The sequence below is a fragment of the Trachymyrmex septentrionalis genome, unplaced genomic scaffold, assembly GCF_001594115.1.
Source record: "Trachymyrmex septentrionalis isolate Tsep2-gDNA-1 unplaced genomic scaffold, Tsep1.0 scaffold196, whole genome shotgun sequence".
Lineage (NCBI taxonomy): Eukaryota > Metazoa > Arthropoda > Insecta > Hymenoptera > Formicidae > Trachymyrmex > Trachymyrmex septentrionalis.
Window position 1 is genome coordinate 1,056,226 of NW_017305135.1, and position 13,981 is coordinate 1,070,206.

Genomic DNA, 13,981 nt, shown 5'->3' on the forward strand with positions numbered 1-13,981 from the left:
CAAATTATAGCTAATTAACTATTTTCTCGCAGCTTGCTGATAAAGCTTAAGTGAGAGCAAATTATTATTATATATTATATATGAGATTTATAAAAACCATGTATGGTGTAAGAATCCCTTCCATCGTGACAAAAACCAAGCAAAGATCGGTTGTCAATTTACTGTTAGGTTGTCAGTAAGCATGGTTTTTGTCGATAATTTGTTCTCAGCAGATTTTGTTGTACTCGTATATTTGCTACCAATTTGTTGATACTGAATATATAACAGAATTTGCATGAAATATTGATGTCTTTTTGAAAAAATTTGTAGCAGCGTTTGACAAAATTTATTTTCGACAGACTCAACTGACTGCGAAGCTGTTTATTGATAGTAATTTCGAATATTTCAATATTAATTTTGAGACATGTCAAAATATTGTATACGTCATTTGTTGATCTTTTGAGGTGATTTAGATCATCTGATCATTTAGAAATCAGAGTTCAATTGATCAAATTTGTATTACTTTATTAACCAGGATAAAATTATTGTTTCACACGTGTAGGGAAAGAAACAATTAGATCGTTGTTGATTTATCAGAAAGTTCATTTAATCGTTACGTCAAACATGCGGTGTCGCATTTAACCCTAACCTAATCTTATACCAATGATCTAACCTCAAACTCGTGACTGTAAAGATTGTAAGAAGAGGATATAGAAAAAGGATTCATTTCCTTCGTCTTTACAATTAGTATCATGAATTCTTTATCAAGAATTATTCGTGGGTACGTAATGAACTATAATTCATTTAACTTTGTTCATATACATAGATCAATTTACTTTTTTGAGTGAAATTGCTAGACTTTGTTATATACGATATACAACGAGAGTACTCGAAATACTTATTTAAGGATGTACATTTATTTTTGAAAACAATTCTAAAAGGATACTTAAACCTCTGTCTGCATCATTATTTTTCACTTTCATACCAGTACCAAATTTCTCCTGCTAAATTAGTTGTGAAAAGTCGGAAACATTTTTTTATGGTTTTACATCTTTACTTCCTAAATGTTTTGGAACTCGGATATTATATTGTTTTCTCTCTCTTTTTATACAGAAGAAAACTTTAACTGTTAAAATTTTGACCGCAAAAGATACATATGAAAGAGTTAATGGTGAATGAGTATAGTAAGTTAATAATTTTATTTATATTTTGAACATTTATAGGAAATTGTACCAGGAATTGATTGTACGATTGCAGTCAACAACCATAACGTCAGCCTCATCCTCAGACATTCAAATTCCAAACAGGATAGAACGAGGTCCAACAGATATCTTGAAGGTAAATAAAATTATTTTTTTACATTTGAAAGTAAAAGTAAGTTTGTTTGAAGTATTATAAAAGTAAGTTTGATGATTCTATAAATGTGTCATACAAATTGTTTTATAGGCTTTGGAAAGTACGATATCCAGAGATTATACGGCGCCACATTATAAGTTTCACGATGATCCTTTCTTGATACCTCAATCAAGCATGCAAAATCGTTCGTACGCTTTAGCAAAAGAGTCTGGAAGGAAGACCGCGATGTGGGTTCGTGAAGAACACCGCGATTTATTTCAGCATAAAGTAGCAGATCCTGAAATTAAGGTCATCAATCAAGAATAAATTAAATCCTTTTTGTTTGCTAGTTCATATAACATCAATAATGTTTTTTATTAATATTTAAATTCAGTTAATATGTTATATCATATTATTTATTTTGCAGGCATTTGTACCACTTCCCATTTATACCGAAGAAAGTAAAGTGACAGAAGAAACATTATTATATGAAATATCAAATGGTAATGTTGCTAACTGTATCACGATTTACGATTTATTAAAAGGTGAGATGACAATACCAACAAAACAAGCACTCTTGGAATTGTTATGTTTTTATAATAATAATGAACGAACTGACGAATGGCTGGAGACTCACTGGTATAAACTCAAACAAAAAAGTAAATGGCTGTAAGTATGAAAATTGAATACGTTTTCTTTCCTTTGCCGATGAATATGTATTTTCTTTACTGTTAAAATAATATTTTATATTTTATCGCGATTTACAGAAGTTACTCACAAATCGATGTATTGTTCGAATTTCTGAAGGAACAAGAACCCAAAATAGCAGCTGCTGCATACACCGCGATGATATGTGGTTTGGCTAAATATCTCAGGGTAAGATAACTCTTAAATCATTCATAAGTGCAGCTTAATTAAAAAGGATTTAAAAAGTAACTCGCTACTTCTTAAAAGGGATATTTGAAATATAATAATACATTATGACAAAAAGAAGGAAAAGGAAAATTAAAATCTATCTGATGATTGGATAACTTTACAATAAATGTACGTTTTGATCCAAAATTAGGACTCTCTTCAGCAGATGTGAAAAAATAAAAACAGAATTACGTCCAATCAATGAATAAATTAATTAAATTTAATCTATTTGCTGCCGACTACACACTGATTCTAATTTACTTTTTTCTTATTTTACACATGGAGCTTTATTATTATAAATTTCAACAAAAATTTGATATAATCTTTTAGGCGGACAAGGCTTGGCACTTTTATGATGAAAGTCAAGGAAAAAATATACCGTTGTCTGTCAATGGATACAATGCTATGATATCATTAGTACCAATGCTAAAGCAAGAGGATTTGAAATCAAAGTCATTAACCTATATCTATAGAGCAATGACTACAAACGGAATCACTCCAAACATACATACCTTTAATGCCGCCCTTAATGTAGCAACTACTTTAAAAACCAATCAATCAGCTCTAGATTTTACACGCGAGACACTCGCTGATATTACAAAATTCAAACTGAAACCGTCGTTAACTACATATTATTATCTGCTGAAAATTTTAAGTAGATTCGGTAATTACATATTCTCTTACATTGCAAAGATTTTATATTCATAAATATTTACGAGTTTATTCTAAAACAGGTGATGCGTCATATAACAACTTTATAAAAATTTTGACGTCTTTGAAGAATGAAACCATTACTGTTCAAAATGAGAATGATTTAAATTTCTTTATTGTTGCAATGGAAATGGCGTCCCAGCAGTTCTGTGATCGTCAGGCAGGTGAAATGGTGAATGAGCTTCTTCTTACCGGTGAAAATTACAAGTTTATCAATAATAATAAAAGAGTAAGTTTCTTAACTCCTCAACACATAGCATTCTATCTAGAAAACACATGCCGTGGACTAATCTTGTTTTCTTGTAATAAAATATGAAAACTATACATGAAGAGGAAATTAATATCATTCTTTTTATATATAAAATCTCTTAATTTTAGTAGATATTTTAATAGCATCATTTAGATAGGATTTATGATATTTTTTTGTCGAGAGTTAAAATATTTAAAGTAATTTTTTAAAATAAAAAACTTGGATTTTTTCATTACATTATACTATGCAGTCTGCAGCTATTCTTAAAATTATGCTAATGATCGATAATTATGTATTTATATTAAGCATTTATATTATGCTTATATCTTTTCTCAGGAATATTTCTATTACCGAATGTATTTGGAATTAATTTTGGCAACGGAAGAATTTGAGACATTCTTCAAGCTCTACAGCAAACTTGTACCGCACGTGATTATACCGGAACCTGCCGTGATGAATGCTATATTAGAAGCTCTTAAATTACATCCCGTGCAGACTGCCACGCAATATATACCAAAACTGTGGTCGCACATGATCATGTTCAGTTATCTGAACAGGGAAGAGTTATTGGAGAACATATTGCACTTGATGAGCGTACATTGTAAACCCGTGTCTGATTCTCCATTGAATGCGCAATTCGCAGAGATGGCACTGACTATCTGGGATCATATACAAGTAATTAAAATCATTTTTTAATTATAGAGCATTTCATAATTTGTATTTAATAATAGATTCTGTGACAAATTTGGAATAAGTCTTTTTTAAATTAAATCGGGAATTTATCGAAATTTAAGTTTCAAATTATTATCTTATTTTTATAATCAAATTAAATATATTCAAATCACATCAAATATATTAAAATAATATATATGATTGTCTTTTTTTAAAACACAGGCTCAGAATTCTAAAAGGCTACAGCACGTCTTTGTATCTAACACAATAATAGGCAATATTATACTGTTGTTGTTACGTGCAAATAATTTTACCAAAACGACAGAAATTATATCGTTATTAGTTCGTTCACCGCACTTAATTAAGAATGGTCAAACCATTACAACAGAGCATATAAATCAAATATTCGAACTGTGTTTAGCACAAGCATATGTGCCGGCAATTTTCGTAAGTATATACATTCTTTTTACTTTCTTACATTCTTATCAATTGTTTTATTATAACATCCTTGCATTTGCTTCTAGACACTTCTGGAATACGTCACTTTCCATAGTCTAGAAGGAGCCGGGGAAATGGCTGGAAAGTTATACAAAACTGTATCCCTTACCCTCAATCAGGAAAATATATTGGCTAGTTTAGTAGGTAACGATGTTCTCCAGTTGCAGATTTCTGATAAGACCTAGTCTTCGAAATAAAGTCTGTATTATAAAATATAGAAAATATATAGAAATCTTTTTGAGAATATTTATGTATTATTTATATATATTCTCCTCCATTGTACAAAATTGTAATATCAATTTGAAAGAAAGCACTCTATTATCGCTATTCCATATACCGCGCGACGAACCCGCGCCACGTTTTGAAGAATCAAAGCGGGGAATTTAAACGATGAGACATATGATTGACATGTATCAATGTCCTTGTCTTTTAAAGTTGGGGGGGGGAGGAGAGCGTAAATCATTAATGAATTAAGTCAGTAACGGTGGGAGACAGCAACCCTCCAACCGCTCCAGTCGCTCAAATACCCATTTCCTGAGTCAGTCGGCACTCTGGTCTATCGTGAAGTATAGGATGTTAAAGTCGATTCCATTCGAAAAAATCGAAAAGATATCGGAATCATTGTCGTAAAGATCGGCCAGATCCATAAGGATAATGGATAGCAGCGGCGATAGTAGCAATAGACTCATGCTTGACGATATCCGTGAATTAATTACCGAAGATGAGCCCAACGTAGAGATTGATAGTTTAGAAGAAGAACCAGGATCGGGTCGAGGAGATAACTATACTTCGATGTTGTATCGGATTCGGGCAAAGGGGCGCAAATTGTTAAAAAACGAGGAATACATTAATTACGAGTGTGCTATCATTTACAAGATATTGCCGGAATCCAAGAAACGTCGTGAGGCATTTAAAAGTGAGTTACTGTTCAGGAATGAAGTCGTGTTTTATAAACATGTATGGCCCGCGCTGAATAGGCTGCAATCGAACGATAGAAGAGTATTCAGTGGAGTACCTAAGATATATGCCGCTAGAGCCGATCTTATTGCCATGGAAGATTTGAGACAGAGAGGTTTTAAAATGGCAGACAGACGGAAAGGATTAAAAGTGGAGAATCTAGAGCACGTGTTGAAGGCTTTAGCAGGCTTTCACGCGCTTAGCTTGACATTAAAAGAATCGAGGTAAATATGCCCGGTTAATTAAATGTAGATATAATAAATATTCTGAATAATTCGAAACAATTTATCAGGTTTCTCTAGAAATAGACTTTTATATAAAATATTTAAGAATCGTTGAAAATATGATAAAAAGAAATTTCTTTTTTTTTGTATATATACTTTACTTTATTTCGATATCCTCGTCTTTTGATTTTAAAAAAATGTTACTTTTTAAAGACCGGAAGAATTCGCGAATTTAACGAATTCCGAACATGATCAAGCTATAAAAGAAACATTATTTCGACGAGATAACGAAGATTGGTACCGTCAGTATTATCGCGTCGCCGTGAATAACGCCATCATGATGGTGTCTGAAGCACTTCCTTCGCATATGGACTACAGAAGACAGGAAATAATGACAAAGTTGCAAGCTTTCCTAAACGAAGACGTATTTTTTCGCACTATGAGCGAACTCGTCTCCGCGCAAGGACCTCTCTCCGTATTTTGTCACGGTGATTGTTGGACCAATAATTTCCTCTTTCAGGATGAACTAAGCTCAGATACAGAGGTAAATATTTTATTTTGTAAGAAAAGTAAATTAGAAAAGCGCAATACACATTGCATGTCTGATAATATCTACAATAAAAGGTTGCATGTATTCAGTAAAAGATGATTACCGTCAAATGGTGATAATCATCTTTTTTTTTTTTTCAGATCATTTACGCGAGATAACGAAACGAGAAACCACTCTCTTTTGTTGTTCCATACATTTTTATTATATAAATTTATAAGATTCTTATATGATTTAAATGTTTCTTCCATTTGCGATCTTATTAAAAAGACTCCGGTTTAATGAAAGTGATCACACCTAGACTCATGTAGCCGGTCATAAAGATTCTTGCATTATGTATAATTACATTTAATTAAGATAAATAAATAGACAATTAAGGATAATTAAACGTTGACTTTTAGAAAAATCGATATTTAATTATCTTTAATTATCTATCTGTAAAACAAAATTACATAATGCTCGAAAGTTAAAAAAATCCGAAAAATATGTATAGTATATAATAATTGACATATTCGTACTTAATTCTTTTTCAACCATTTAAGTTTTTTGTCCATTGGGCAGAACAAATTCAGTCGACCATTTAAAACATGCAAATAAATATATGATGCAAGAATATTTACTCCGCATTACGATCTATAAATCACATTCGAGATTAACAGCTGTTACCTATCACGAATGTGAAATGCGTCTCACTGCGAAACCTCCTAGACTTGATTTTTAATACTGTGCTTCTGCAGGCCGTTTATCTAGTTGATTTTCAACTGACGCGGGTCGGTTCACTCGCTCTTGATCTTGCGAACTTGCTATACTGCTGCACGAGTGGTGTTGTTAGGCGGGCTTACATGACACAGCTTCTCCAGCACTATCATTCTTATCTGATGTCCTTCTTGCGCATCCTAAATCCAGAACAGCCGCCAAAAGATCCATCTATCATGTGGGAATTGTAAGTAAATCGTCGAGATTCAGTCATGTGTATAACAAAACTATAATAAATTCATTGCTTACACTTTATAAGTAATTTATCATTTAAACGAAAAGCTTATACGCAAATCTAATATCAATTTTTTTTTTTTTATAAAACGGATATGTTGTAAGTTTAAAAATATAGGATAGTTTGACTACCTTTTTAATATTGTTGTCTATTTAACGATTGTAGGTTAAAAGAAGAGATGAGGAGATGTGGACGTTTCGGATTGGGATTGGCGTTGGACATTTTACCGATTAGTACATGTGCCAGTGACGAAGCACCGAATCTGTACGAAACAAGTAGCACGGAAACTAGCGAGGAAAAACATAATACTGCAGGAACACCACCACCCGGAGGCGCCGAATGTGCCCGACTCATGACTGATTTAGTATTGGAATTGATAGATAACGAAGCTTTGTAGATAAGATTTCACATTGATTGACAATGATGTATGTAATAATATGTACAATATTTATCAGGTATGTAAGTTTTACATCTCGTAATGTATCACATTGAAAAAAAGGTGATTTCGTTCCGCGAGAAATCTTCCCTTTTTTTACATAGTTGTGAAGATAATTTCTTCCCATACGTAGTAGAAATTTTCAATACCTAGTAGAAATCAAAAAAATATATAAAGAAACTTCTGCAAACTATTTATTCCTTTCTAAAGGCATGAAAATGTCTCGAAATCACGCACAAATTATTTTGTATATGTAATCGTGGAAATTAAATTTGGAGACGAATAATAGAAAAACAAATAAAAACGAAAAAAAAAAACGAGGAAGATTGAAGAAACAACGTTGATAATGTATTATATAATTTGTAAAAGTTTATGATTGATTTATTTAACTACTACATATTTAAAGATTTAAACTCACGAAAGAGTTATGTCTGCTGTGGCGGCGTGTGCGGTGGTGGCTGTTGTTGCGGTTGAGCCTGCGGACTTGGCGGTTGCTGCTGCTGTTGCTGCGCACCGGGCGGTTGCCATGGTGGATGTTGTTGATTTTGTTGCTGTTGCTGCTGCTGTTGTTGCTGTTGTTCTTGAGCCAATCGCTGGTGGGCCTGCTGTCGCGCCCTGAATTCGGCTGCCTTCAACTGCTCGAGATGGAACTGCTGTCGCTCAGTGATGAGTTGCTGCCGTTGATACTCAAGACCCTCGCGTTCTCGCTCCATCGTAGTTTCCAATTCCTCGAAGTGACGCAGCTTGATCTCTAGTTTTTTCATTTGCGTTTCGACTAGTAACGCAACTAATGACTTGATTTTACGTTCCTCCACAGCTGCTAAATGTTTGGCCTTAACAGCCGCAGCCGCTAGCGCTGCCGCCGCCGCTGATTGAAGCTGAGCATCCCTTACAACCTGTAAAAAAAATTAAGTTTAAACCCATGGTATTCTATCACTTATTTAAAAATTTTGATATTTTTTTTAATGCAAATTTATGTCACTGTGATATCTACTTTATCCTTCTTTTCTTTTGCTTCAGCAGCCTCTGGATCAGTGGTGGATTTTGTGTCCTCTTCGCCCTCTTTTGTTTCGTCCTCTTTCTTGGTGACTTCTATTTGAGATGGTTCAACATCCATAGCGTCTTTAGATTTATCTTGATCTTCTTTCTTTGTTTCAGGAGTAGGAGCTGTGGAATGAGGAGAGCTAGCCGCACCCGCCGGTACGGACGGGGTCGCAGTAGAAGCTGATGTATCGTCAGGTGGTTCAGGTGGTCCTGTACCAGCGATGCCCGATTGTGCCAAACCAGCCGATGGATCATATTTGCCTATATAAAAATGAAGAATTGATATTTATTATCTACTTAACAATTATTATGTGTGCATTAAAATTAAGTTACAAATTTCTAATTTATAATGTAGTTAGAAGAATTACCGTCGGAACTGGCACTAGCTTGAACATTTCTTAAATGCTGGTCCAATAAGGCAGCTGGTACTTGATCCTTTATTGCGGCAAATTCTTCCATAGCTGCCTTCGCTGCGCTTGCGGCTACTCTAGGATCCACGACTGACGCAAGGAAAGCGACTGTACTCATAACAGGATTACCAGCTTTCGAGAATGGTACGGGTTGGTAAGCCAAAGGACCCAATCCTTCGGGTCCGCCTTCTTCCAGATATGGATCCTCTATAGGTAAACGTAAGAAATGCAAGATACACTCGTCTTGCGTTCTCGAACCCACATGTTCGCACACTTTGTTCCAGTCGTCCTTGTGCAATTCTAAACCTTCCAATAGTAGAAGTGTTTCCTGTTCTGTCCAATCACGCGTGGCACCTGCCGCTTGCTTGTTCTTCAGTACTGCCGGTTTCCTCGAATACTGGTCGATTTTCAAACCGAAGTTTGCCATTGCACCCGCCGAAGCCTTTTCTTCTGTACCCAGGACACCCGTTATGTTCGGTTTTTTCTCCAAGTCGAGCAACATCTTCGCAGCGGATGGTTGTGGTGTTTTCGGTGGATTCGGATTGACTGGTGCCAAACCGGATGGCGTGTCCGACAGAACGTGGAAATGTGATGTTGGTGGAGGTCCCATTGGTGTCGGTCTAGACTCTGCGTCTACCTGATAGTTAATGAGTCCCCATTGCTCTAAAAACGCGTGCACACGCATAATCGCGCATACATCTCCAGCTAAATTCCGCCTGTAAAAATGTTTTCATACATAAAAATTATAATTTTACATACATTATTAAATGTAAATTAAATATATTACATGTATTACCTGCACGCGGTCGATGTAATATATTCAGTTGGATTTAATCGATAAGTATCGATCATAAAATTTCGATAAGCAAGATAAATTTCCGGAGTCTTGGATTTATTTTTACCATTGAAGAATTCTGATAGAGCCCGCTTCTCTATGGTATGAATCGAATTGTAATCAAACCAAGCAGAATAGCTAGGAACAACGATGTGATGCGTTTGTTCCGTCACATTATCTTCCGGTTCATCACCTTTACCACCTTCACCTCTTTCTTTACTAGTGTCTCTTTCTTCTCTATCTTGACCACCTTGAGAGCTTCCTTTGTCTCCTGCGATATCGACAACTTTTAATTCAGAATTTACTAACTTAACATTTAACTTGAAAATCTTTTTAATTATTGATCTGACGTTAAAAATGTTTATCGCGTTATGATATTACATTACTGATTCAAGTTTCATTATCTAGATTTCTTTGTATACCTTCCATTTGTTCATCAAGATCAGTCAAGTTGCCAGATTTAAGAGGTTGAAGCTCGCTGTCTTGCTTTTTACTACCGGTAGATGCCAATGTGGAGTTACCCGTTGTTGCATTATTCTGACCTGTGATTGGTGGATTCGTGGGCGTAGCAACTACCTCGACAATACGGGGTTCAGCGGGCGGATCCTCCATTCCCTGAGTCAAATCTTCCTCTTCTTCACCGCCGCGCGATTTCTTTGGAACCGTTGCCGATGACGCGGAGGAAGCACTTTGGATACCTGACGGTGCTCTGCTACTAAAAACGATAACGCACAAATTCGAAGATGAGCAAAGTTCTGTGTATAATTTGAATTTACTATCAGAGATGTCCATACCTTTTACGTTTGCCGAGTTTTGGAGGTGGGCTGGGCGATCGTTTCCTCTTAGGTTTCTTCGCAGGCGGTGGATGAGACGGTTGTGCCATCAAATCTTCCACCGAAAGCCTATATTTGTGTACTCTCTTCTGACCGTTATCATCTACCTCATAATCTTCTTCGTTCATCCACTCATTATATTGATCCAAGTCTAACGCCCATGTAGCCGATACTTTATACATTGATCTAGAAAAAGATTATATTTATTTAATATATTAATTTAACATTTATATATGAATTAAATACATAAGTAGAAATATTTTGCCAGCAATACTTTCAACACATTATACTGGTAAACAATATCAATTAATTTGAATTATTAATTTCCATCAATTATAATATTTACATTAAAAGATTATCAATGTCTAAGCACCTTGAATTTGTGTTTGTATAAGTTCCTTCGGGATAGTCCCATGGAAGATCCAGTGTTGACCAGGAATCATAGCTGTCTGGAAAGTAGTACCAATGAATTAGAACCGATCGTTCGCGTCTCATACAAGGTCGTGCGTATTCCTCTTCCATCGGATCTACTGGAGGATAGATAATGTGTGTAGCATCTGTCTCATTCTCCACGACAGTACCCTGATGCTTTCTAACTACATCTTTTACTTTTGCAGCTGTATTTTTGTCAACATCCGGTTTCACGAAAATACTTGGTACAGTCATACATCTATTCTGTATTAAAGCACGTTCCGCCGCCATTAGCATATCCACTGTACGATCCATACGAGACCCTGACTGTAATAATAATAATTGACTAATCAATAAAAAATTTTACGTTTATGCAACCTTTATGGACAAGAATATCAATACTATATAAAAAAAAAGATATTTCTCTGCAAAAGATATATATATATAGAATAAGTATTAAACAATTACTTTTCCACCAGGAAAATCGAAACGCCTCCATCCTTGCTCCTGCTTAAAACGATAAGCAGTAGCTAATATGTGACAAACACCACCGCCAGGCTTAAAATCTAGGAAGCATTTCATCTGCAAAAATTAAACTTGTCAATAATTAATTCAGATATAACAATTATTGTTTTATTAGTTACATAACATATATATTTTACATACTGGAAGCCTAGTCATAGGTGGCTTTGATACATTTTTGCCAAGATTATCCTCTTGAAACTGCAGAATCTGTACCAGCAACGTGGCTAAGCTCTTATTAGTGGGCGGATCCGTTTGTACATACTATAAGAAATCATAAATAAAATTATGAAATAATTTTATAATGTAATACTGAAAATTATGAAATAATCATATAATATAATACTGAAAATTAATAATACAGAAATTTATATGTAAATGCTATTCTTTTATCATCTAGTATACATTTTGTTGAGTTCTCACTTATTACTTTTCTCTAAAGATCTTATATATGCATGTACATATGCATATATATAATATATATATATATATATACACACATATGTGCATGTATAGTAAAAGTGATAAATTGAATAATTGGTATATTTATCTATTAAGAATATATATAATTACTGATTTCATGCATACTTTCACTGTACATACATATGCATACATGCATCAATAAGCGATAAATAAACAGTTATAAACAGTAATAAATTTCACAAAATATGTACAGTCATCAGGATGATTTTCACGTCCGCGTCAGTGCTATAAAATATATTAGGACATTTCTCGAGAATCTTGGTAAAATTTATTTTCTCAAGGATTTTATCTCTAAAAAACTACAGATTATCGACATGTAAAATTACGATCGACGATATGCGTGCCGCGAAAGAGAAAGCAAAGCCGCACGGAGGTACCGCAATGAATTTACGACGCCGGGTGGTATCCATGTTCGCACAAACGAGCGTACCTTCTTGCAGTTCTTGAGCAGCCACTGCTTAACACCATCAAGCTGGGTAAGAACTTCTGGCGCCTCGAAGAACTTGGCGTTGGGTCCGCCGTCCTTTTTCGGACCTAGCGACAGCATTTTTCATAGAATCCCGACGACGAAACGCAACGATTTCGATCACGATGCAACGCGCCGAGCGCAAACATGACACGCCTCTGAAGTTGGCTGTGAATGCACTGGGCGCACGTCCATCACAGCGAAAAACACGTTATCGATGATAAGACAGTAGTGTGCGATATTAATTATGTACGGCGAAATTCTACTGACAGACGCGCAATGATTTTACAATATCGCAACGCCTACTTTGCAAATGCAAATTTGAATAAATATCGGACAATGACTTGATTCGCGTGACGCGATGGTTGGTAGACGCGTTCTAAACATGGCTACCGTGCGAGTATATATAATCGGTCCACAGACGTGAACTTAGCCACTATTGATATAGATGTACATACAATATATATGAGAGACATGAGATGAACTGATGCGCAATGTATTCTAATCGAATTTTCCAAAGAAGATTTGAGATAACAGCATATGAGAAAATGTGAATAGTCCAAGTCAAATCAATGTACTCGAACAATAAACGAATCGACTAATCACAGTCCAGAATTATTGAAGACGTAAGACCAGTCTTGAACTTTCGGTTGATTGGTTATGTTTTTTTGTATGTTGTGACTTGTGACTCTTTAGAATAAAAAATTTTGATCAAACTCCTACTTGATATATGTAATATATATCTCAGTGATTAATTTAATCAGAATCGCGCTTGTATAAAACCAAATTTCTGACTGTTTTATTCATAATTATCTTTTAATCTAATTTCTTATCCGTATGTTAAATAAAACAAGGTCTGTTCTTTTATTTTAACTCAACTTCTTGCGTTGTTCATTTTTTCTCTTTTTAAATTAATCGAAGATGGTGAACCAGCCTTTAATTGTGATTGATGATTACTGCAATTAAAGCAATTGCTTTGTTCTGATTTATTGAAAAGCAATTGCTTTGCTCTAATTGATTAAAAGTAATATATAATGCACCAATCACAATCGCGCAATTGCTAGTGTTACGGCTCAACGTTTTCTACTGGAAAAACTAGTGCAACATTGGCGCATGCTGAATGTAATTAAATGCAAATTAATTTACAAATTATTAATGTTAATAAATAATTTATAGTATTCATTACATATTCTTTATAGTCCTGATAACGTTGGATCAAATTATTTATCAAACAAATTAAAACCGATTTACACTTAATTTATATCAAACTGCAGTTTTCTTAGTGAAAAACGCTATCAAACTACGGATTGACAATTACGATTGACGATTGCCTGGTTTTATTTCAATCACAATGTAAAATTGTATCCATTGTGCTAAACCTCGGACCATAGACACAAAGTTTTACAACATATATTTTATATATATATATATATATATATATATATATATATATATATTATAT

At 34.5% G+C, this 13,981-nt stretch overlaps 3 protein-coding genes across 4 annotated transcripts; 2 read left to right on the forward strand and 1 right to left on the reverse strand.

Moving 5' to 3' along the window:
- The first annotated feature begins 543 nt into the window (after positions 1–543).
- On the forward strand, positions 544–4,557 carry LOC108747194 (protein PTCD3 homolog, mitochondrial). The gene is made up of 10 exons (XM_018484519.1): positions 544–760; positions 1,203–1,317; positions 1,426–1,623; positions 1,742–1,983; positions 2,082–2,190; positions 2,560–2,893; positions 2,964–3,169; positions 3,527–3,865; positions 4,085–4,309; positions 4,387–4,557. The coding sequence occupies exons 1-10, from the start codon at positions 732–734 to the stop codon at positions 4,543–4,545; spliced, it is 1,956 nt and encodes a 651-aa protein (XP_018340021.1). The 5' UTR covers positions 544–731; the 3' UTR covers positions 4,546–4,557.
- Positions 4,558–4,699: 142 nt separating this feature from the next.
- LOC108747242 lies at positions 4,700–7,482 on the forward strand. The gene is made up of 4 exons (XM_018484608.1): positions 4,700–5,541; positions 5,755–6,085; positions 6,826–7,031; positions 7,245–7,482. Exons 1-4 carry the CDS (start codon positions 5,015–5,017, stop codon positions 7,474–7,476), a joined length of 1,296 nt encoding a protein of 431 aa, XP_018340110.1. The 5' UTR covers positions 4,700–5,014; the 3' UTR covers positions 7,477–7,482.
- Positions 6,938–12,927, reverse strand: LOC108747241 (SWI/SNF complex subunit SMARCC2). Of its 2 annotated transcripts, none has more exons than XM_018484606.1 (11): positions 12,484–12,926; positions 11,715–11,834; positions 11,517–11,630; positions 11,011–11,375; positions 10,599–10,823; positions 10,227–10,519; positions 9,766–10,075; positions 8,928–9,685; positions 8,510–8,820; positions 7,934–8,411; positions 6,938–7,015 (listed from the first exon to the last, which is right to left on the reverse strand). In XM_018484606.1, exons 1-10 carry the CDS (start codon positions 12,598–12,600, stop codon positions 7,941–7,943), a joined length of 3,084 nt encoding a protein of 1,027 aa, XP_018340108.1. In that variant the 5' UTR covers positions 12,601–12,926; the 3' UTR covers positions 6,938–7,015; positions 7,934–7,940. The 2 variants fall into 2 exon arrangements, with proteins under 2 accessions (XP_018340108.1, XP_018340109.1); XM_018484607.1 differs by lacking the exon at positions 6,938–7,015 and adding an exon at positions 7,267–7,341 and having other exon boundaries at positions 12,484–12,927.
- Between the last annotated feature and the right edge of the window lie 1,054 nt (positions 12,928–13,981).